The 24274-nt window shown below is 42.0% G+C and overlaps 1 protein-coding gene across 2 annotated transcripts; it reads left to right on the top strand.

Annotated features, from left to right (window-relative positions):
- The first annotated feature begins 3143 nt into the window (after positions 1-3143).
- LOC139549088 (CAP-Gly domain-containing linker protein 3-like) lies at positions 3144-21701 on the top strand. 2 transcript variants are annotated; one of them, XM_071359207.1, is made up of 15 exons: positions 3144-3262; positions 5738-5890; positions 6802-6941; positions 12039-12132; positions 12283-12444; positions 13008-13126; positions 15316-15552; positions 15834-15893; positions 16683-16818; positions 17007-17156; positions 17639-17773; positions 17895-18018; positions 18250-18317; positions 18441-18513; positions 18647-21701. In XM_071359207.1, the coding sequence occupies exons 2-15, from the start codon at positions 5758-5760 to the stop codon at positions 18699-18701; spliced, it is 1686 nt and encodes a 561-aa protein (XP_071215308.1). In that variant the 5' UTR covers positions 3144-3262; positions 5738-5757; the 3' UTR covers positions 18702-21701. The 2 variants fall into 2 exon arrangements, with proteins under 2 accessions (XP_071215308.1, XP_071215309.1); XM_071359208.1 differs by lacking the exon at positions 15834-15893 and having other exon boundaries at positions 3146-3262.
- Positions 21702-24274: the final 2573 nt, after the last annotated feature.

Here is a 24274-nt window from a genome sequence, read left to right as displayed (position 1 = left end):
CTATCTTCCACGCATAGCCTACTAGCCACTGATGTGAACCTTTGGAACATTGTCACGGATTCCCCCGGTACACTGCTGCTCATTCCATTCACCAGCTCCAGAGGTCTAAGTCACCGGCCTTCTAGGAGCCACTGAACTGGATCATTACCACCAACCCCGGACTGTCTTATCTCATTACGCACACCTGGTTCCCATTCCCCCTGATTTGTTCCACAGACATGTGACTAACAGAAATTGAATAATGTGAACAAAGGGAGGGTCAAAATCAAAAGTAAGTCAGTATCTGGTGTGGCCACCAGCTGCATTAAGTACTGCAGTGCATCTCCTCCTCATGGACTGCACCAGATTTTCCAGTTCTTGCTGTGAGATGTTACCCCACTCTTCCACCAAGGCACCTGCAAGTTCCCGGACATTTCTGGGGGTAATGGCCCTAGCCCTCACCCTCCGATCCAACAGGTCCCAGACGTGCTCAATGGGATTGAGATCCGGGCTCTTCGCTGGCCATGGCAGAACACTGACATTCCTGTCTTGCAGGAAATCACGCACAGAACGAGTGCAGCCTCTCTCAGCCTATTGCGGACAGTCTGAGCACTGATGGAGGGATTGTGCGTTCCTGGTGTAACTCGGGCAGTTGTTGTTGCCATCCTGTACCTGTCCCGCAGGTGTGATGTTCGGATGTACCGATCCTGTGCATATGTTGTTACACGTGGTCTGCCACTGCGAGGACGATCAGCTGTCCGTCCTGTCTCCCTGTAGCGCTTAGGCATCTCACAGAGCGGACATTGCAATTTATTGCCCTGGCCACATTTGCAGTCCTCATGCCTCCTTGCAGCATGCCTAAGGCACGTTCACGCAGATGAGCAGGGACCCTGGGCATCTTTCTTTTGGTGTTTTTCAGTCAGTAGAAAGGCCTCTTTAGTGTACCAAGTTTTCATAACTGTGACCTTAATTGCCTACTGTCTGTAAACTGTTAGTGTCTTAACGACCGTTCCACAGGTGCATGTTCATTAATTGTTTATGGTTCATTGAACAAGCATGAGAAACAGTGTTTAAAACCTTTACAATGAAGATCTGTGAAGTTATTTGGATTTTTACGAATTATCTTTGAAAGACAAGGTCCTGAAAAAGGGACTTTTCTTTTTTTGCTTAGTTTAGATGCGTCCCTGTAATCCTAGAATCAGATCATTCAGGTGAGAAAAACCATCACCCAGATAGGCCAGTCATTTGAGAAACCTTTTTAATCACGCAATGCTGTTAGATAAGCGAAAATTATGGTCAGTAAAGAACACTTTAACGTCTGTCAATTTAAAAAAAAAACTTGTCAATACTTTGCCCCTTGTTAACCAGCGCACTTCTGTATGTTGTAAAAAAGTTACATGGTCGCTGCCCATATCATTGCATAGTGCAGAGAATACATGGGAGTTCAGCGGCCTTGCCATAACAAAGTTAACAATTTTCCCTGTAGTGTTCAAAACATCTTTCAGCTGTCGAGCATTCCCTTGGTAGCAAGAGCCTCTCGGTGGATGCTGCAGTGTACCCAAGTGGCATCGGGAGCAACTGTTTGCACGTGCATTACCACTCCACTATGTCTCCCTGTCATGGCTTTTGCGCCATCAGTACAGATACCAAAACATCACAATGTCACAAAGCCTTCCAGTACTTTAAAAATATGCTCTCCTGTTGTCCTGGTTTCCTTTGCAGAAGAGGATGTCTTCCTTAATTGATCCCCCATAAACGTAACAGACATATACCAGGAGCTGTGCCAGGCCACCACGGCTGTTGACTCATCCAGCTGTAACACATAGAATTCACTGGCTTGTATGCGAAGCAGTAATTGTTTCAAAACATCTCCTTCCATGTCACTGATGATTGTGAAACAGTGTTGTTTGATGAGGGAATTGTCTGTATAGTTTTTGGGGCCTTTCCCCCCAACAAGCTCACCATATAAGATGCTTCTAGCCCCTTCATATTAATGGTATCTGTTGCTTTTATACATGTCTTACTACTCAAAAGTCGTCTTAATTCTCACTCAAAAAACTCCCATGGTTTATTTTTCAAATTGGCATGTTTTGTTTTTAAATGTCTGCGCAAGAGTGAAAGTTTCATCGAGTTGTAAGAGTGTACTTTTGCACATATAACACACTGCGGCTGAGGAAAGGCCCTACTCCAAATATAAGTGAACCCCAAAACAATGTAGTCATCATCATATTTGCGCCTCTTCGATGGTCCAACATCCCTGTCTGTTGTTCGGTGCTTTCCTGTGTAAAGGGGCAGGCAGTAGCTCTTCGGCTGCATCAGATTTACAACTGTCAGTGTCCATGCTAGCTGGGCTAACAACAAATGTAGAATTACTGATGCTAGCATTGGATGTCCTCGTGGAAACATTACAACTTGTGTCGTCGACAGGTACAGGTGTTAGTACTGCTGGTAGTAGCAGTACTACCAGTAGAGCTGGTATGTGTCTCTTACTTTTTTAACCATTTATCAATTTTCGAGCAAACGGAATGAGCAGCAGCTACGTTTGGCTACATATGGACCATTAGTGGAATTCCCGCAAGAGAGTAACGGTAATGTGATTGGATGTTAATTATTTGACATGGTGTTGTTATTTCGCTGAAAACGAATTAGATGGTTTCATTTTATTTTTGGCAGTGAAACGAGGCTACTCAGGCGAGAGAAAAAACTCACCCAAATGTATATTCCCGTTAGAAAATATAAATGGACTGTTAGAAAATGTGAAGAATATATATCTTTTTAAAATATGTATATATATATTTTTTTTTTGACTGTTGGAAAATGTGAAAATGTGAAGAATATATATTTTAAAATATGTATACAGTATATATATATATATATGATCGTCACTAGTTACCACTGCCACAAAGTCATAAACCTCGCCCATTTCTACAATTTATTTTCTTAAAATGCGATTTTAAATTTAACCCTAACCTTAACCACACTTATACCTAACCCTAATCTTAAATTAAGATCAAAAAGCAATTTTTTACCTCATTAATTTTTAAGTTATAGCCAATTTTGTGGCTGTGGTAACTACGCGAATTCCTGTGCCAAGGAAGGACACTCACAATTGTGCTCGTAGCCTACGTTGTGTATGGTTGTGGTCCGTGCGTGTTCACGCCCGTGACGCAGTCACAGAGAAAGACCTTCGCAGCATTTTAGCAGCATCCTCAGCACCATTGCTGTTCTCATCTAGCTGAGCCGCGAGGAAAAGCTTGAGATAATCAAAAAGTATTGTTTTGAGGTAAGATGAATATTATTCATGCATATAAGATTCAAATTATTGGATATATTGTTTGATAAAATGTATTTGCTTCCTGTGTTTTTCACAGCATGTGTGTTTGTCTTGATACCGAGCCTAGAAAGATGGATGCTCTGAAAACACTGTTCCATGAAATCTCACTGGCGGATGTTTTTTTTTCTCCCATTTTATCATATAAGCGCATAAAAATATCAGCGCAGATATTATGCGTCTTCTCATTGTTATTGGCTCAAATGAATAGTTGCACACGTGATCTGTATATACCTCCTCCAGCATCTTTCTCATTGTTTGTCAACGGGGCGTTTTTTATATTTTTTCCCCTTGTATTATGCAGGTTGTAGAGCAATGCAATATGCACATTTTGCGTTATTGCTCATTGCAACACTAATATATTGTTTTTATTTATTGTCAATGACTCAAACATACAAGCTCTGGCCTATTGTTTTTGTCAAATTCAGTAGGATGGCATTAGTGTGACCCAGCCAAATGGTAAAATACTATTCATTCCATTACAATAGGTATTGAATAGAAGATTAACATCTGTAAGGTTGGTTGCACCTGTTTTTCCTCATATTTTGCTATCTGAATGTATTTGCCTCCAGGTTTTATACATCTTGTTGACTCATATGAGCACTGTTGCATAAGACTTAGTCATATAAGGTACTCGATTTAATTAAACAAATAATATGCTCTTGCTAATTATACACCACATTTATTCCAGTGAAATGCTGTCTGTGAATGAGACTTCATTTATAAAACACACTACTGTCAGATCAGGGGTAGGAACTAGGAGGAGCAGGGCAACTCAGAAGAGAAGATGGTGGCTGCCATTACTGGACTCTGTTAGTAGAATAGTCATAATTGGTGACAGGTATTGCACAGCACAGGTATAGTTATCTACCAGTCATCGGACCCTATATCTTGGATACCGTTTGTTTCAACATAATCCTTTTGGGATGTCAGGCAACTTGTTGTATCACCCATTCTGCAGTGGCTATTGATTCAGCGGCAAATCATGGGAAGCACTTAAGAATGTCTATAACTAAAGGAAGAAATCAAAGTCAAATGTAGGAGCTTGTAGGTAAGGTGACTCACTGCGCAGGGACAGTTGCTCCCAAATCATCCAGGCTATGATTTCTCTTGACTATGTATCCATGGTATGTATCCATATCCAAACACGACTAGGAACCCCCTCAATATGATGCAACTGAAGGAAACGGGCAACTCGTAGAGTTTCAGGAGGATGGTATCTGCCTGGGGGGGGTTGTTCATTTGGCTTTGAGTCTGTATCACAGCAGAATCGGTCTCTGTTAATGTAGTTACCCTAAGCGTAATGAATACAGCACAGACCACTGTATGGCCTCTGTTTTTGCCTCACTGTTTGACCCGATAATGCTTGAGTTGGTAGACTGATACAGTAGCACAGCTGCTGGCTTTTACTGATTGTGTGATGAGCTCTCTCTCTCTGCCTCTCTTTCTTCTCTCTGGATTTATTTCAAAATCCTAAAGGATTAGCAGAGGCATGGATGGACAATATAGTCTGTGTATTAGATTACTTGGCAGCGTAATAATTTTCAGGCCGGATGGATCTGATTTAGATACATGTGGTGTGCTCACCGTGCAGTCAGACTTTGGAGGAAGCAGCCCTTGGATGTGACAAAAAAGACCCAGTGAATAATTTACGCTATCATAGACTGTTCCCATTTCAATGTTGGGATAAACCGTTTCTCAGTTGTGTTAATGGGTCTGTTCTAAGGAGGTATTTATAATACATACATATAGCTTATTCTCTGACCCTAGATTGAACATTTATTTCACGATGTAAATCCAGTCAGGCCATATCAACGTAATAGGCTAAAGGGTACATTGTGTTGTATATAAATTGCATTAGCATTGACATCCTGATACTATAAGGCTTTTACATAGATGTTTTACTGTTTGTTCAGCAGCACCTCAGAAATGAGTGCTGCAATGTCCAACACATACTGTACAGTACATGCATCCCTGATTTCCCATAGTCAGGACGGATGTGCGAAATCTGCTGTTGCATATACTATTTGGAAAATATAGCTCAGCCCTTTAGCAATGTCCAGAGCAATGATGGACATTAAGACTTAGTATTAGCATGCACTGACATGGTACAATAAATTAGACTGCCTGTTAGCCTGTCTGCTCTCTGAGCCTCCTCATCTCTTGTCAGTAAGTGCAGTTATCAGTGAGTCACTACTGACCGTTTCTCACAGGCCCTAGAGCCAAACATAGAGCCTGTCTGCTCTGAGGGTATAGACTTGCCAGAGTAGATAGGCTGCCATGGGAACAAGACTCTTGTAAGCAACTACTTCATGTGACTCTTGGCTGAGTAACAGACGTATGAGAACTGTTCAGAAAAACCTGCGATGGAGCTGTTTGTTTTGTAGTGCCACTCAAGGAATGTTTGTCATCCATCTTGTTTTCCAGGCCCGCCAACGTCTAGCAGAATGACTAAAGAGCAGACTGCCGAGGTGGAGGAGGAGGCCCAGCCTGCCTCTGAGTACCAGAGCCCAGTTCACGAGCCCCGGAAGAGGCCCATGGTCCACCCATCTGCCCAGGCCCCCCTCCCCAAAGACTATGGTGGGTCCTAGGCCTCAGGCTCCAGGGCCCGCATTCACAAGAAGTGTCTCATAGTAGGAGTGCTGATCTAGGATCAGTTTTGCTTTTTAGGTCATAATGAATAAGATTATATGGACAGGAGTGACCTGACCCCAAATCAACATGTTGGGACGTTTTGTGAATACAGGCCAAGTCCCTTTGTTATCATGCTCCCTACTCAACACTACTTTATATGTAACAGTGGATTTTGGGCTCTGGGCCATGTGCTGCTGTAGCCTCGGTCCACAAAGAGCCTTTCACCAAGCACAGACCACTGCCTGGTCAAAACAACCTCTGCAGATTCATAGAAACATAATGAAAAGATGTAATAAAATGTATATGATCTATAAATAAGTGAACAAGGCCTTTTATGGCATGTTATTGATCCTTTTAGTAGATGGATCTTGACTTTGGGGCTGTTATATGCAAATGGTATGGTATTGCTGGACACTATGCCAATGAATGTAAGTGGTTTCTGCAGGCTAAAATGATGTGAAGCTTTTTATTTCAGTTTGCCCACAAGCTTTAATGCATTTATTTTGATGGTGTATTATAAAAACAAAGTAAGATCAATTGTGTTCCCACTTCGGTAGGGCTTCAATCTACCAAATGCTGCTTTTAGAAACGGTGCTTTTAAACAGGACAGAAATATTGGATGTCCCACAGAGAACTCCATAAGTAATTAAATAGAGTGCACTAACAGGCCTACTGAAAAATACAACCCAAAATATATGTATATTTTGTAATAATAAAAAAATATGATATTTAATATCACATATTCAGAATGAGTCAATATGCTGTCTGACAAAGAACAAAAAATAGCAAGAGAGGCACATGTAATACTGATTTGATGAGGAGGGTAATTATCTTGTTGGCATTCCCTACCATTCCAGTCTTCACATTCTTTGACCCAAATGATCCTGCGTGTCTGGAGATCCTGCTGGATCCGCGCACCACCATCCCAGAGCTGTTTGCCATCATCCGTCAGTGGGTCCCACAGGTCCAGCACAAGATCGACCTCATCGGAAACGAGGTGAGTTACTGACGGTCGGATTTTCAGCAGACTACAGGCCTGAATACAGCTCAGACACAACACTGGCAGAAACATACAGATATATGTAGAAAGCTGCAGGCCTAGAGCAGTGATGGGCATCTTTGATGTGGGTGGAGGCCACAAAAAATCTGAACTCAGTGGCTCATGGATCTGCACCACATTCATACCCACACATGCCGTCGGAGCCGGCCCTAGCCTTTTGTTGGGGGGGGGGGGCCTAACTTGCGAGCAAAACATTTTGCTGCTCTTGACAGCGGAAAGGAACAATTGACGTTTTAAAGTACATTTCCTCCAATTCTACACATTTTACCATGGAACGTAGAAAGAATATTACAGTTATAAAGCACGTTCGCTGCTATTCTACAGGATTTGCCATGGGGCGGAGAGAAGATTTAGCAGTTGTATAACTAATTTAATGCAATTCTAAACATTGTGCCATAGGGTGGAGAGAAATGTTTGCAGTTTTTAATGTGATATCTGAATGAGAGTGACTAACAAAATCAATAGGGGCCACCCAGTCGGTAATTCGGCTATGATTAATACAAGTTTAGATAGCTGGTTAGACTAATTTACTGATCTAAAAAATGATAGCTGACATGGGCTAGTTGAGAGACTGTCCGACTGACATAGCAGGAGAAAAATTGCTGATGCACAACCAAATTTGCACCTTGTATATTCTAATATTGTAACTCTCAACAATAATTTGAGATCCCGACTGAGTTCCTTTTATGGAAATGTATCCGCGAGCCTACAAAAGAGGTGGGACGCCAGATGCCTACAAAGTTGAATTTGGCGTTTCACAAGGCTCTGTGCTTGGACCCATATCATTGGTTTCTTTATTTCTACTGCACATAACAGACAGATACAGTATATTACTGCATAGTGTACCAAAGATACAGGTCTCCAACCAAAATACAATACACACAGGAAACAAAATTCACCATGCAGTCATTAGTTGAAGAGAACATGGAAACGCTCATCAACATACTGTAACACACAACAATGCACACCTTTTAGCTCAAATTCATTGAAATCTCATGAACAATATCAATGTATTAAATCCCTTACTATCTAAAGAGCAGTGGCCTTTCAGCTGCATGCAACCTTCTAGAGTTGGTCACCATCACCACATGCTGCATTAGCAGTAAGGAGAGAAGTCCATTGGTCTGTGCTCAGCTTGCTACTCTGCTCTCGTGCTCTTAAGAGCTGCCAACAGGGCAGACGCATCAAGTTCCTTGATCCCTGGAGGAATGCAGTCGATGCAGGCCTAGTAATTGTGCTGTTCGACCGCTCTTTGTGGTGAACTCTTGCGGCTCTGAGCCGGTCAGCAGCGGTACACTGTTGTTGTTGGCCAAGGTCCTGCTAGAAGATTACAGACTCGTTATCACACTAACCTAGTAAGAGAGTGTTTTTTGACAAACCCACTAGTTGAGCCTCAACGTCGGTAAGGCACCACAAAGGGAACCCATTAAGGCACAAGGCAAGCATAAGATGAGTATTTCCCAGTCCCATGCCCATACACAGTATGTGCTGTTGAATAAGCATGTGTATGTGTATGGCATGGGATTGGGAAATACTCATCTTGTGTTTGTCTTGTGCCTTAATGGGTTGTCTTATAATGGGATCTGTATTGTGGGAGGCTTGGTGGCTTTGGCTTCAGTTGGAGGCATGACAAACAACCCCTTGGGGCACTTTAGCAAAGTTGAAGCTCTACTAGTGAACTTTTCACAAAACACCTTCTTACTAAGAATGTTGTCATGTAAGGAAGGTGTGGTTTATGTTTCAGTCGATTCCCTTTTATATTGCTGTTGCTCAGATGAAAGAGCACAGCTTTAGCTCAGGACTAACCATTACTGCAGTTTGAGTAGTGTTATTGTGACCATGGGAGTAGGAACTCTCATAACCCTGAAGAGGAAGAGTGATGAGGGTGGGATGTAAATCAACAAAAAGTATGTGTTGTGTCTTTGGCTATGCCGGATTAAGTGATATGACATGCTATTCTATAAAATCATTTCTCTGCAATTAATATTACCTGATTTAAGCTAATCAGGTGAATGTAATTAACTAGAAAGTCGGGGCACCACGAAATAATGTTTATAGAGCTGTTATCTTCCGAAAAAACTCTTAAAGACCTAGTAATCTTTTACATCAATAGCAGTCAATATTTAATCCTCGCCTTATTTCAGTCTCATCTGAAAGTTGTAAATTCTTATCTTCACGAACCCTGGCTAACAAGTTGAATCAGCAATACAAAATTTGGTTTAATTATTTATTTACTAAATACCTAACTAATCACACAGAATTACATATACACAGAATTAATCATACATTGATGGACCTGGTGAATGGAGCCGATATAGCGGCTGGTTACACAAAGAAAAGGGGGGGGGGGTTTGAGTGAAAGAGCGGGAAGACTGAGGAACAAAGGGAGAAGCTATGCTATCGTAAATACAGTATCTTATGTATTCTAAATTACCGCACATTTGAAAAAGGAGAATGCAATAAATATTTACTCTGAGCTGCGCTTCGGTAGATTGGTCGTCGATGGAAGGCCGGTTTGTCTTTTGAAGAGTGTCTCTTGGTGAACTGGAGCATGGTAGAATGGATACTCTGTCCATCCTCTCCTAGCCCACGTTTACAGCGACTGCTGCTAACTCAACGGCTAGGAGGTATCACTTCGGGAGTGAATAAGAGTTCAAAGTTCATACCAAGTTGCCATACTTTTAAGCTCATGCTATATTCTGGCTGGTATAGTCGAAATTCATCCTTTCGGCGTGTTGACGGTCATCTTCACGTTGAAATTCGATGCTGATTACGTTAGGTTATCTGAGCCCTTTTAACGTAGGACCGTCGCCCTAACGTCCTCGGAACAGAAAGTTACATTTTCGTCAAGGGGCTTATTTAGGATTGGGAGAGAGGGCTCTGTTTCATAGTTTACAACCCATGTCTGTTCACTTGGGCGGGCCCTCTGAGTGAGCACAGTGGTGTTCTTCTGACAAACCGTTTTCTCATTAAGAAGCTAAAAAATTACATTTAATCTTTTCACAAATAGTTTCATATTTAAACATTTAAATTGCACAACAATTCCATGTGAATCTGATAACTATAATGTGTAGACTTTCCAAGATACAGTTTATGTCGTCCTATCATCAATAATCATGTCTCAGACGCCAACTGAACTGACATCATATTCATTAAGTCCCAACGCATATTTTCAACTGGTTGGATTACCGAAATATGGTTCCGTTACCCATCTTTTGATGTCACCAGTCTCTCTATGTTAACAAAGGGATTTTCAATAGTCACATCGGTAGAGTAGAGAGAGGAAAAAGGGGAAAGGTATAAACCTCCCCCACTCAGGCCAACGTCATGACATATGCATACTTCAAGTTTCAGACTAATTTCCTAATCCCGCCCTACTGTCTTGGAGAGAGGGAAGATATGCCCCATAAAAACACATGTACACACACCAAGCAAATACACACTCTTAGTTAACTCGGTTTCCTCTTAGCCATGCAGCTTTAGTGTTAGGATTGATCGTAAAGTCAGCCTCAGTTCCTGGGTGTCCCCCGGGACGCCATGATGGCTGTGATTGATGGCTGAGATAATAGGGTCTTTCCATTACCCAAACAGGCTCTGCACTAAGACAGACTCTAAATCAGACTAGGATGTCAGATATGGGCAAAGAACCACTCTGCTGCACTTTCAGTAAACAACCTCAGCCCTCTGGCAAATAGTCAATGTCTTTTTGACAGTATTTGAGAGTATTTTCATTAACAGAGATGCATTGACTTATCTGCAAAAGGCTTATGTGGATGTAGGCTTTTGGTCCATTCAAATCAGTAACGCACCTGATTCAACCTAACAGAGTCCTAACTGAAGTCAAATCAGAAGTGTATGGCTTTGGCGCATACAGATTGGCCACCGCTTCTTTACAAGCTACTTGGACAGTAAGAATTTCCACCAATATCAGTTACTAGCCCCAAATTCCTTTTCGACAATGTTAGCCTCGTGTTAGCATTGCAGCTACAGGGATCCATCTTATAGAATCCATGTTGAATTCATGTTGAATCCATGTTGAATTCATGTTGAATCATGAAAGTGTGCATGGTGGTGTCCTCGTTAAGCCTCGGGAGAGGACCTGTCTGATAATATCATGTTCGTTCAGTTGGACTACATGTCTCTGTATGAAAAGGCATAATCTCAGGGCTTGAGGAGAGTGTGCTCATTTTGTCTCTCTTGATTGACACTGGTGGATATTGAACTGTCCCGGGATAGTTGCTAGTCCAGTTCAGGAATCAGGATGGGTCCTTTTTCACCTGTCACTCGACACCCGTCACTGCTGTCTGCTGGCACTAGAGGAGAGAGCTAATTAACTGGAGTTTCACTGCTTCTTCAAATCTTCACCGTTGGGAATATGGCTTTACATAGCACATCTGACACTCAGCAAGACATTGACGGAGGTTATTCGACGTTGTAAAGGATGCCATGAATAGTTTGCTGTTCATGGCTTAGATATTCAGTTGAAACAGCATAGTAAATGAATGTCACTTCCAGTAACGACTGCCATCATTTCAATATTTGTGTCCCTCAAATGTTTTACCTATCCAAAATGGCTGCCGGTTCCTCATGTAGATGGATGCTACTCAGCAAGGACAGCCTCTGATGAAGTTGCAATGCAGTGGAAATGAACGTGGCGCTTAATTCATGACACAGCAGGAAGCCATCCTCACCTTCCCCATCATTAGAGTTCATCAACACGTGTCGTCTGTGCTATTTGGGTGTGAATGGCTCATCCTGCTAATGTGGCTACGCTAAGCACAGGGAGCATCACTCAGAGAGATGAGAGGCTATGGCCCTGGGGTGGTGTGGTCTGTATGTGTGAGTGATGACTGGCCTTAGTGTTTCATAGTGTTTTAAAGACATTTGATAGTACTGCTCTCTCTGCCTTTCCCCTAGCCTCTCGCTCGTTCTCTCTCTCTCTCTCTCTCTCTCTCTCTCTCTCTCTCTCTCTCTCTCTCTCTCTCTCTCTCTCTCTCTCTCTCTCTTCACTGAACAGTCCTTGTCTCCTCTCAGATCTTGAAGCGTGGTTGCCATGTCAACGACCGTGACGGGCTGACAGACATGACCTTGCTCCACTACAGTTGCAAAGCCGGGGCCCATGGAGTCGGTGAGACTCTCAAACCCTCAACTGGTTGTTCATTTCAAATGTCTGAATCCTCAATAAAGCTTTCATAAAATAAAGTGTTTTTAGTTTAAGATTCAATGCAGTTTTACTGTAGTTTCCTACAAATTTTGTCCATCTTGTGACCCCGTCCAGGTGACCCTGCCGCTGCCCTCAGGCTGTCCAATCAGCTAATTTCCCTGGGGGCAGACGTCAGTCTCCGCAGCCGCTGGACCAACATGAACGCCCTGCACTACGCAGCCTACTTCGACGTGCCAGAGCTGATTCGCATTCTCCTCAAGGCCTCCAAACCCAGAGGTGAGTAGCGTCAACACAACCCATGTAGCCTACCTAGCCAACTAACAACATAGTCAGTCCTCAGGAGCTGTTGGAGACTAATAAACCTCCCCAAACGACTTTCCTCACCCTGTTCGCACACTCACTCATATACTGTAAACACACACACTCACACTCCAAAGCTCCTGCTTGGGCATGTCCTGTCAGTTTTAGCACGCTCCTGGTGTATGTCCTGTATGTCTCCTCCCTCCCCTCCCTGGACTTCCAATCAGAACTAACACTGCATCCAGCCCCTACCAGCATTGACCCAAAGCCATTTCATTAACTCCTACATTGATTTATCATCGCTCCACCACACTGACCATTGATTGTGGCCGTTTTGTCTCATTGTTATTCTCCTGTCTACGGACCATGGGGCTCAAACACAACACGAGACTCCTAAGAGATTAAATTGGTAATGCTTTCAGAGACCCCTAGGAGAAGGAATTGGTTTACGCTTTTAGAATAAAACTAAGATTATAGCTGACATTGGCTTTACAATTCAGATTGATTTGATCTGAACCTGGTTGTATCTGTCTCTGTAGTGCTGAATTCCACCTGCAGTGACTTCCACCATGGCACAGCCCTGCACATCGCTGCCTCCAACCTGTGTCTGGGATCAGTCCAGTGTCTGCTAGAGCATGGAGCCAACCCCACTGTCAGGGTAAGAGCACTATTGACTAGACCTCTCTTTTGTACGTCTCTCATGGTAACTAGCTACAAACAGAAATGCTGAAATTGAATATGGCATATACACTCACTGGACAGTTTATTAGGTGCTTGATCGCTCCTACAGACAGTGAGTCTGCTATATAAAGCAGGCAGACAGGCATCGAGGCATTCAGTAACTGTTGGATTGAACGTTAGAATGGGCAAAACAAGTGACCTAAACGACTTTGAGTGTGGTATGATTGTCGGTGTCAGGCGCGCCGGATCCAGTATCTTAGAAACGACTGCCCTCCTGGGCTTTTCACACACAACAGTGTCTAGGGTTTGCCAAGAATGGTGTGACAATCAAAAAACATCCAGTCAGCAGCTGTCCTGTGGGCGAAAACAGCTTGTTGATGAGAGATGTCGAAGGAGAATAGCAAGAATCGTGCAAGCTACACTCTTAGAAAAAAGGGTTCCAAAAGTGTTCTTCGGCTGTCCCCATAGGAGAACCCTTTTTGGCTCCAGGTAGAACCCTTTTGGGTTCCATGTTGAACCCTCTGTAGAAAGGGTTCTACCTGGAACCCTTTAATTTTCTAGATAGCACCTTTTCTTCTAAGAGTGTAACAGGCGGGCAGCAAACACAGAAATAACGCCACAGTACAACAGTGGTGTGCAGAACAGCATCCCGGAATACACAACTCCTCTATCCTTGTCATGGATTGGCTATTGCAGCAGACGACCACACCGGATTCCACTCCTATCAGCTAAAAACAAGAAGAAGCGGCTCCAGTGGATCACCAACACCGGACACTTGAGGAGTGGACATCGCCTGGAACATGACAGCGAGTTCAGTTTATTTGAGTGGCCTGAGCAGTCCTCAACCCAATAGAGCATCTTTGGGTTGAGATGGAACGGGCTGTTCGCAGCAAGAATGCACCGCTGTCCATTCTGCAGCAACTGCGTGATGCCATCGCGTCAGCATGAACCAACATCCCTGTGGAACTTTTCCGACACCTTGTGGAATGCTCCGAAGAATTCAGGCTGTTCTGAAGGCAAAAGGGGGTCTGACCCGGTACCACAGTAGATAGGTGGACCTAATAGAATGGGTGTGCATCTGAGGTTTCATGTCTGTTTGATATGATTTCTTGGCAACTTAAAAGGGAGCTGAACTTCCTGATTTGGCCTCGTTTTTCAGCTTGGTCATTAAGAAATAACTGAAGCCAAACGAGAGTTGTCTGGGGGGGTGGTTTAATGTGTGTGTCTCTTTTGTGTGAGTTTGCACGTGGCAAGCAGTCTTTGGTTTGTACATTCACTCTCTCAAAACAGTACACGGTTACAGTCACTCACCCTTCTAGATAACGTGAAACAGTCTAACAGGTCTTGAAGTCGCCTAGGAAAGCTATTGCTAGCCAACTTCTTTCACCAATTAGCTTTAGCCAGCTGGTGTGCGACCGTGGCAAGTTGGTTTGACATTTGATAGCACTGAGGCTTGTTAGGGACCATAAATAATTTACACAATGTAAATGGCGCAATATTTTTTATGTTGCCCACCTTTTAGTTGTCTCATTAAATTATTTCAATATTTGTATTTGAATTTCTACAATTTATAGTTGTTTTGAGGTTGTTAGGTCATTGAAATTTGGATCTATTGGCATTTAAAAAATATTGTCCCATGTACATTGTGTATTTTACTGATGGTCCCTAACTAGCCCCATAGGGCTATCGAATGTCAAACCAAATTGACCATGGACATTATGATCAGGTCTCATGCAGCTGTGCGCTGAATTGATGATTACTTGGGTGCTGCCAGGTGTAGGCATGTGGGCAGGCTTGAAATAAACCCAATCAAAGCTAAACTGTTACAGTACCCTTTTATTCTGTGACATACACTTTATTTCTATCATCTCACAAATCTCAGACTGACTTTATGACCAAAACTATCCTATTTAGACTTTGTAGTCAATTTTGACAGTAGAATAAATGTTTTATGGCTCATATCAATGCCACATAGACCATTTTCAAAATGAGATGTTGCTTTTTAGGGGCAGTCGCTCTTTAAAAACACTGTTTCAGATAAAACAGATTCTGTTTCTGTTTTTATGTGGGGATGACTTCGACACAAATATGCCAATTTATTTCTGATGTCCCTTTCTCTCTCCCTTTTTCTCTCCCTCCCTCCTTCACTGTCTCGCTCTCTGACAGAATGATAAGGGCCAGGGGCCGGCCGAGGTGGTCCCTGACCCAATGGACATGACTCTGGACAAAGCTGAGGCGGCCATGGTGGCCAAGGAGCTGAAGCAGCTGCTGCTGGACTCTGTGCCCCTCAGCTGCAACCTGCCCCGCGCCACCCTGCTCAACTACGACAACATCCCTGGCAACCTCATGCTTACCTCCATCGGCCTGAAACTGGGCGACCGTGTGGTGCTGGACGACATGAAGGTGTGTGTGTGCGGTTTGTCAGGATTGGGAGGCAAAGGGTAAGAAATGGGAGCCTCAAAGACTAAAAACAGTGAATTAAAATAAACTGCTGAATTTTGTGAGCGCGTTTATATGCCTAAGACCATTTAAATGGCTTTCAATCATCTTTATATCTTTTTTATAGTGGCCAGTATGAGGTATCATTCATCCTATATGGTGGAGCCCTGCTGCTTGTTGTACTGTGTGAGAAGAGAACGTGAATTCTAGCAAACATTTATTCCCACTTGTGTTAACACATATAGCTTCCCAAAAAATCGAGCAGTGATGAAATTGACATCTCAGCTCTGCATCACCTGAAGCAGGTGGGTAGCCCTCGACCTGTGTGTCTACTTGCATAACTGAACACATTTAATCGTGTTTTCAGGTGTATTTCCATGACTGACCGCATTACTGACTGCACTAAACGACGTAGTCTCCCTTGGTGCATTCATTTGGTATTTACCATGCATCACTAACTGCACTTCAAATGCATTGGAAACCTATGTGTGGCCTACTGTATGTCAGCAACTGGAATCCACTAATTTGAGATGGTGTCCACATACTTTTGTATATATAGTGTATGTCCTACTGACCACAACATAATCACTTAAAACATGTTATTGTGTTGAGATGGGTAGACTACTAACCATAGCCTAGTTACAGAGCTGCCCAACCCTGTTCCTGGAGAGCTACCCTCCTGAAGTTTTTCGCTCCAACCCCAGTAGTAACTAACCTGACTCAGATGATCAACCAGCTAATTATTAGAATCAGGTGTGCTAGATTAGAGTTGGAGCAAAAACCTTCAGGACTGTAGCTCTCCAGGAACAGGGTTGGCCAGGCCTGGGACCTAGTATCTCAGTAGTAATGAATGACAGAAAAAGACCAGATAAGCATGCTGCCCTGGTCTAGAGATGTCTGAGACTAGTCCTACCTCAGTGCTGTGGAGAAGTGTTGTTAACTATTTAATCCTGCCTGGTATCACCTTCAATAATACAAGAATAAAAATCACGTGTTTTGTTCGATGAGCCCCTGTGGGGATCAATAAGGTTAATTCAATTTGATAGTCAAAATCCAATATAAATGTCAGACCTCACACAGTCTCTCCTCCACAGACGGGCACGCTGCGCTTCTGTGGGACCACGGAGTTCGCCAGTGGCCAATGGGTAGGGGTGGAGCTGGACGAGCCAGAGGGCAAGAACGACGGAAGTGTGGGGGGGGTGCGTTACTTCATCTGCCCCCCCAAATTGGGTAACCACCTGTTATTTCACTCACATTTTGGGAATTCTTACTTAAATCTATTGAAATGCGCTAAGATTCCCCGTGAGAAAAGAGCAAAGAGAAGACTTGATTTCATAACTTTTTTTGTCAATTTTATGCAGGTTTTATGCAATGCAGGTTTTTCAGGGTTTTCTCTAATCACTTCTATTGTCCTGAAGGTATCTTTGCTCCAGTGTCGAAAATCGCCAAAGCTGTTGAGCTGGCCCCCTCCTCTGTCACCTCCACACCCAAGACGCCCCGCATGGACTTCTCCCGCGTCACAGGAAAGAACAAGAAAGAAAAGAAGGAAATAATGGAGAGAGAGAAAGGTACAAGAAAGGGAAAGGGGATACCTAGTCAGTTGTACAACTGAAATGCCGCTTCCACAAAAGAGTTTCCCCATCAAGGGCCATGGCATTCATTCTCATAGGAGCACAACAAGCCATCTGTTGATTCACAGACTTTATAACACATAAATAACACATGACTCATAGACTTATAACACATTATAAACTGGGTGGTTCGAGCCTTGAATGCTGATTAGCTGACAGCCGTATACCACGGGTATGACAAAATATATATTTTTACTGCTCTAATTACGTTGGTAACCAGTTTATAATAGCAATAAGGCACCTCGGGGGTTGGTGGTATATGGTCAATATACCACGGTTAAGGGCTGTGTCCAGGCACTCAGCGCTGCGTCGTGTGTAAGAACAGCCCTTAGCCATGGTATATTGGCCATATACCACACCCCCTCGTGCCTTATTGCTTAAAAATAACATGTTAACTAACATTTGATTTCCTCCATCAGCTCTGAGGAAGAAGTCTATGTCCGTAGCCAGTCTGGACCCAGATGGGGTGAAGGTGGAACTTGGAGACCAGGTGCTGGTTGCTGGTGTGAAGCAGGGAATCATACGCTATTACGGAAAGACAGACTTTGCCCCAGGTAGGTCTGCTGTGAAATCAAGTCACTGCAACACTGGTGGTGATCTTTTCAAGAAATGTTTGACAAATGCTTAGAAATGTTTAATCAAGTTGAACTATTGATGATGTGTGTGTGTGTCCAGGTTACTGGTTTGGTGTGGAGCTGGAGCAGCCCACAGGAAAGCATGACGGGTCTGTTTTTGGTGTCCGCTACTTCACCTGCCTGCCCAAGTACGGCGTCTTTGCACCCCCATCTCGGGTACAGAGGTAACATAACACCTATTTTAACACCTGGTTCAAAAAATGACCCTAAGATAACGTAACGACTTTATTGATGAGAAAGCATTTTACTGTTACCTTGTGTAACTATGCTTATCATTCATTCTCAGACGGAGAGCTAGACAATATACAACGTTCTCTGTTGTGATTGTAAAGGTTCATTCTGAACAGACTGACCGTCTTGTACAATACTAAGCACGGCTGTTAATGATCTCTCAGAATCTGCGGATCAAAGGACGGTCAGAGCGGCGACGGCACGATGGTGAAAAAAGTCCACCAGGTGTCTAGTAAGTATCTACGGTCAAATCCGCCCAGTCATGTTAGCCAGCGTGCCACGCCACCCCATGTTATGATGTACCTTCTACTCCCACGTCTGCATTCTATCCAAAGATGTTCTTTGTTTCTTCTAGTGAACCAGCCAAAGCGTAAATTCAACGCGGTGAGGTCACCTAAGGACATCACGTCTGAGAGTTCAATATCCAGGTAGAGTCTCTTCTTTTCCTCTCTGTGTTGTCTCTGAGTCAACAAATAGCAGCTTAGAAATAAGCTCCTGTTGATGAATGTGTCCGGTGATGTGAATCCCTCTCCTCTTCCTCCTGCTCATCCTCTTCCTCAGGTTGCTGTTCTGCTGCTGGTTCCCCTGGATGCTGCGAGCTGAGATGCAGTCCTAACGACACTCTCCTTCCTCCTCCTCTTCCTCCTCAAAAGATCTACTGCTCTCCTCTTAGTGTCCATCTTTCATTTGTGCTTTTCTCTGGCTGTTGCTGTCAGAATTACAGTAGTGAACCACTGCCCCCCCCCCCCCCCCCCCCTCCACTCTCCATTCCCCTTGATTGCAGTCAGTCCTATAGCAAAACCTAGTGCCTTGTATGTTAACTAACATCCTGCATTCCGTTTGTAACACTAGTAATGAGACAAAATAATTGTAACTCGAAATCTGGGACACAAACTCTACAAAAGCAACGATCTAATAGATATATTCATTTAGTTTTTGTAAGTTTCTCTATTTTGGTGTTGATTGCTTGTTGTTACCCTGTCAGAAGTTACCAAAGCCCTTAGACCAGTCAGCCAACTTCTCATGCCATGTAGCTTCTACTAGGGAACCTTTCAAATGACTAAGTACATACTGATATACTTTGATTTGCTGCCGCTTCATCCTAATTCCCAGTATTTCAGAGGAGACCAACACATTATCTGTCGTACTAAAGGGATTGATCCAAAATGTGCATGTGTGAGTCAAATCGTGTTACTCATTTATTTTCCCATAAACATGCCTTTTTATTGTGAAAAGATGTGACATGAATATATGGTCATGTTCTTCTAATGTTGTATGTCCAAAAGAAAACAGGGTTTAATATTATTCAGGATTCCTACATCTACTATTTCTCCACTTGCACTCTGAGAATTTTCCCAAATGTGCAATTGGAAATTTGTATATAATATTGATTTGCTTGTTAATGGGCTTGTGTAATTGTAATATGCTCACACATGGTTCGAAAATGAAGTTCCCGGTCTCCGGAACTAAATTCTTTGAGAGATCCCTGTGAAATACTAGTTACACGTTTTAGGAAATGTAATGCCAGCACGTATGTATGTCAATCATAATGTCCCAAGTTAATTGCTGAAGGACATCTTTATCTGCACAGATAGCTTCTGTACCCTTGAAAGACAATTTTCTAGCAATGGTTTAAATCGTAGTATTATAGACACCTCTATTTGTCCATAACTGGGTCAAATAAGACTTTCATAACTTGGTTTTAGGTGTTTATTGCACTTTTGAACCAGTTGGTCTCAGATCCAAGTTACGTCAACCAAAATAGCTGCTCACCCCAAAATGTAATATAAGGGTAAACCACTTAGGTTAATATTGTTAAAGCTGTTTTCTTTATTGTTTAGCATGAAGTAGCAATATCTTTTGCTTAACTTTAATTTAAACGTAATGTTAAAAAAAAGCTTTATTTGCCCACATTTTAAGTTTTGTTTATAGAAATAGGAAATCTACAAGGGTACCAAAATATACTTGTTAAAGATATGTTTCTTGATAAACTAGTACCCTCCTTCCAATCTGTAGGTTCCTTGTTGCACCAAAAGTGTTCATCTCAGGCTAAATCTGCACAGACGGAACACCTGCTAGCTCAGTGCTACCACAGTTTACACCCTCTGTTGGCTATCCTCTCATGCTTCTCTCTCAAAGTTAGGCTTTGGTAAGTTTGTGGGTGTGAGCATTAGGGGGGAAATCTGACCGTCTAAACTTGTGTGCGCTTAATGTCAAAATCTATGAGTATGTGCATAAAAACAGCAATATTTAACTGTGTACTTTGCAATGTGGATATGGATAGTGTCTTTGTCTACTCAACACTATGTAAGAACACCATGAGGAGGAGAGAAAACACCTGAACTTCCTCCTGCTCTCTCTGAACACCGTTGTGAACATCCTGTGTTAACAGCACCACGGAACAACAAAAAAATACTCCTTATCAGGAAGTGTCTAAATACTCTTGCACCATGTCGTTTTCCGAAATCGCCCCTTGTAAAATGTGGCACTGAGCAATGTGGAACTGAACGCAACAATGTGTGGTTGTTTTTGATATTGCTAGTGTACGGTTATGACTAGGTCTGTAAGAGAGCTGCTGAACAACAAGGATACTATGAGGGAATCAGCTTCATTTGATCTGAATAAGGGAGATTAGTATATCCAGTTTGAGAGAAACTCATCCATTAAACCTCAAAGTCATTTAATGGGATACTTAAGAACCTGTGGCATTTGGAACCTTTTTTATTTTATTTAATGACTATCTCAACACAAAAGGTTGCAAACTTTATCAGGACAGCTCGCTTTGTTAAAACCCTGTTAGCCAAGAAAGGCTAAAATTATACTGTGTCAAGAAGGACTGTGAGTTTCTTTACTAGTAGATAACAAACAAATCCTCGCCCCATACTGAAGTGCTTGATAATGAGTACGAATACATCAGAATGTCTTGTCTGTACTACTTATGCTGGAAAAAAAGTACATTAGAAATAAGTATAGCGTGCAACATTGTTCATACTTACTACATGGTTGAGTTCAATAGTTGGTTGACTGGCATATTTTATGCTCAAGAAAAGTTGTTTGATGCCAAGATTGACCAAAATGGTGTAGTTGTCGCCGAGATGTTACACTCTGGTAGCATAATGTGTACCATAATATGCCAGTAGATGTCACTAATGTGTCACTTTGTTATCATCTACAACTAACAACTTGACAAGAATCTACTTTGATGAGTCCTCTCTTCAAATGTTATGTTTATTCGAGGACACTATGAACATGTATATAATCTTATTAAGTGGTGTACTGTCATTATAAAGAAAAAAAACATCTTATTCTAAAACTCTTATCTCAACAATGGTTCATTTTCTTCATAGACATGTCGTTGCAGTTTGTTAAAAAATATATTTTGATAATTTCACAAAGTGTACTTTTATTTTCCAGTTTTATAGTGTGTTGGTGTCTGTGTCCAAAAATAGTTAACTGGGGGGGTGTACTGTTGGATGTATTATAGTGTCATGAATAATATTCATTGCATGCTCTTTATTTGCTGAAAGTTTATTTTTACGATGGTGTATCTCAGCATGAAAATGCTTATAATTACAACTCTGACTATGAATCTAATAAACGTTGATGTTGTTTTCTACATTTGCTGTTGCTTGCTTTTGTTCAAACAACTTTAGAGATAATACACTCAGACACTTACTGTAATTGCTCAAATGTGCATTTATTGCAGGTCTAACAATTGAATTTAGTTTTTACATTAAATGCCCACCAATGAATTGCTATCTGGGGATATTTACGCGTGGTGACTGGGCCTAAAGGCTTATGAACTCAAGTGAACATAAATAAGTGTTAAGAAATCATATGTTCTTGCTATCATCAGAGGAATCATGAGAAGCTGTTTCCCTGGAAGCTGCGCTTGTTGTAGACTGTTGGCCAGTCTCTTTTCGAAGTAGCCAGGTCTGGGGATTCGGCCTTGGTGCCGCTTTTCTGCCTCTTTCGGCGCGCACGACGGTTTTTGAACCAAACCTAGAGAAATAGAACAAATGATGTCAAGTCCAGAAAATAACTTGTAACTTAAATAGTTACACAACCACTTTTCTAAAACAAACGTATCCTTCTCTTACCCTAACAATTTCCTCCGTGAGGCCCGTGTTCCTGGCTAGGTCAGCCCGTCCCTCGACGCCGGGGTAATTCGTTTGTTCGAACAGCTGATCCAGTTGTTTGGTCTGGCTGTCTGTGAACACTGTACGCATTCTGCCCCGACTTATTTGGTTTCCACCTTGGTCCAAGTAAGTGCACAGAGGCTGAGACCCTGAGATTTAAAAAAAAAATGTAAAAAAAAAACATGGATAAGCAGTCGAAAGCAAGCAAAGAGAAGAAGAAAAAACGATAGGCCTAATATTTTGTAACAATGTAGCACTACAGTTCAATACTTTGTGGCCTCAACATACAGTCTATGTAGTGACATAATCAAATATAACACTATTTCACCTCTTTCGTCGTTGAAAACTCTGTTTTGAGTTGCAGTAGGACAACGATTTATATCTGCATGATGACAATGAAATGATCCATAGCTGAGGTAACTGCTACTATAATCAATAGTGTGTGATATGGTCGGAACCTGCAGCATGTGGGCGGTTGTCAAATCCCTAGGCATACCATATTTCCAGTTTTCATTATGTGGATTTGAGTGTCCATGGAGGAAGGTGCCAGACAAATATCCAAAATATTGTGAAGATTCGGCTCCAGTTGTATACGAAGGTCCCACTTCAGTGCCTAAAATGCGTTCAATGCTGAAGTTTGAGATTTTGTTCGCATCCATGCTCAGAGCTAAGAGTCCCTCTAAAATAGTTAGGTACGTGCTCAGGGCTACTTTTTTGTCTCACCTCTCCAACCAAGGACACTGTCCTCCTTCAAATGTCCAGTCTTATGATCAACCCCAGATTATATACTCATCCATTGACAGTTCAAAAATAAGATAAATTGTCAAGTGTAACCCCTCATTATTATGCAATTTACATTCCTTTTGTACTAAAGAAAATGCCTAATGGCCCATAATAGCTTTACCTTTTTTGATGATGTCCATCTCAAACGGTCCATGCAGATTCATCATAAAATAACATATACATATTTGGTTCAAAGGATAATGACTTTGATGTCCTTGAATCAAAGTAATATACGCAGTGATTGATTGTAATTCGTTTTTTGACTGATTAGATAGTACGATCGAAACGGATGATACTAACTTTATGGTGCTTCTGGGATTATAAGTGGACAAACATGTCAAGCATTTCTGTTAAAATGGTGTCAGACTATAATGACAGATGTGCTATCAAATTAAATCATAGGCTACGTTATTTACAGTGCGTTTAGGTGTCACTACGCACTACAGAGAATTCAGAGAAAGAAAGGCCTTTACTGTTTATTTTACGCGTAGATTTATGGGTTTTACGCGCTCTGGGATATAATAGGATCTTAATTGTATCATCCTGTTGCAGGAGAACTGTCCTGCAATGCAGGACATGTTTAACTTGTAGTGTATTTGAGGTTTAAAAGGCTTCTGAAGTTTGTAATTTTCACTTTGAAATGTCATACTTGATTTTCACTTACGAAAATTGGATCAACTCCAACAACAATATCTATTAATTATAGTCCACATAATAATTCACATTTCCTGTTTCTGCAGGATTATTTTCCTGTTGTAGCAAACTGGCTCAAATTAAGATTTTACACAAGACATTTGCATGAGTGAGTTTTATGATCTTTCGTATATGTGGGCTACACAGACGTCCATTTTCAACGTCAAAATTATTTTGTGAGCATTCACAGCAGCCTTGTTAAGGCATAGTTATTCATAACTGTACACAGTCAGCCAATAACTGTACACAGTCTGTAAATAGAACACCCAACTACCTCATCCCCATATTGTTACTTATCCTCTTGCTCTTTTGCACCCCAGTATCTCTACTTGCACATCATCATCTGCACATCTATCACTCCAGTGTTAATGCTAAATTGTAATTATTTCGCCTCCATGGCCTATTTATTGCCTTACCTCCCTACTCTTCTACATTTGCACACACTGTACATAGATGTTTCTATTGTGTTATTGACTGTACGTTTGTTTATGTGTAACTCTGTGTTGTTGTTTTGTCGCACTGCTTTGCTTTATCTTGGCCAGGTCGCAGTTGTAAATGAGAACTTGTTCTCAAC

Source organism: Salvelinus alpinus, chromosome 22, assembly GCF_045679555.1.
Source record: "Salvelinus alpinus chromosome 22, SLU_Salpinus.1, whole genome shotgun sequence".
In the NCBI taxonomy this organism is placed as follows: Eukaryota; Metazoa; Chordata; class Actinopteri; order Salmoniformes; family Salmonidae; genus Salvelinus; species Salvelinus alpinus.
The sequence above is the reverse complement of the archived record's forward strand: the minus strand, read 5'-3'. Positions and strand labels throughout refer to the sequence as shown.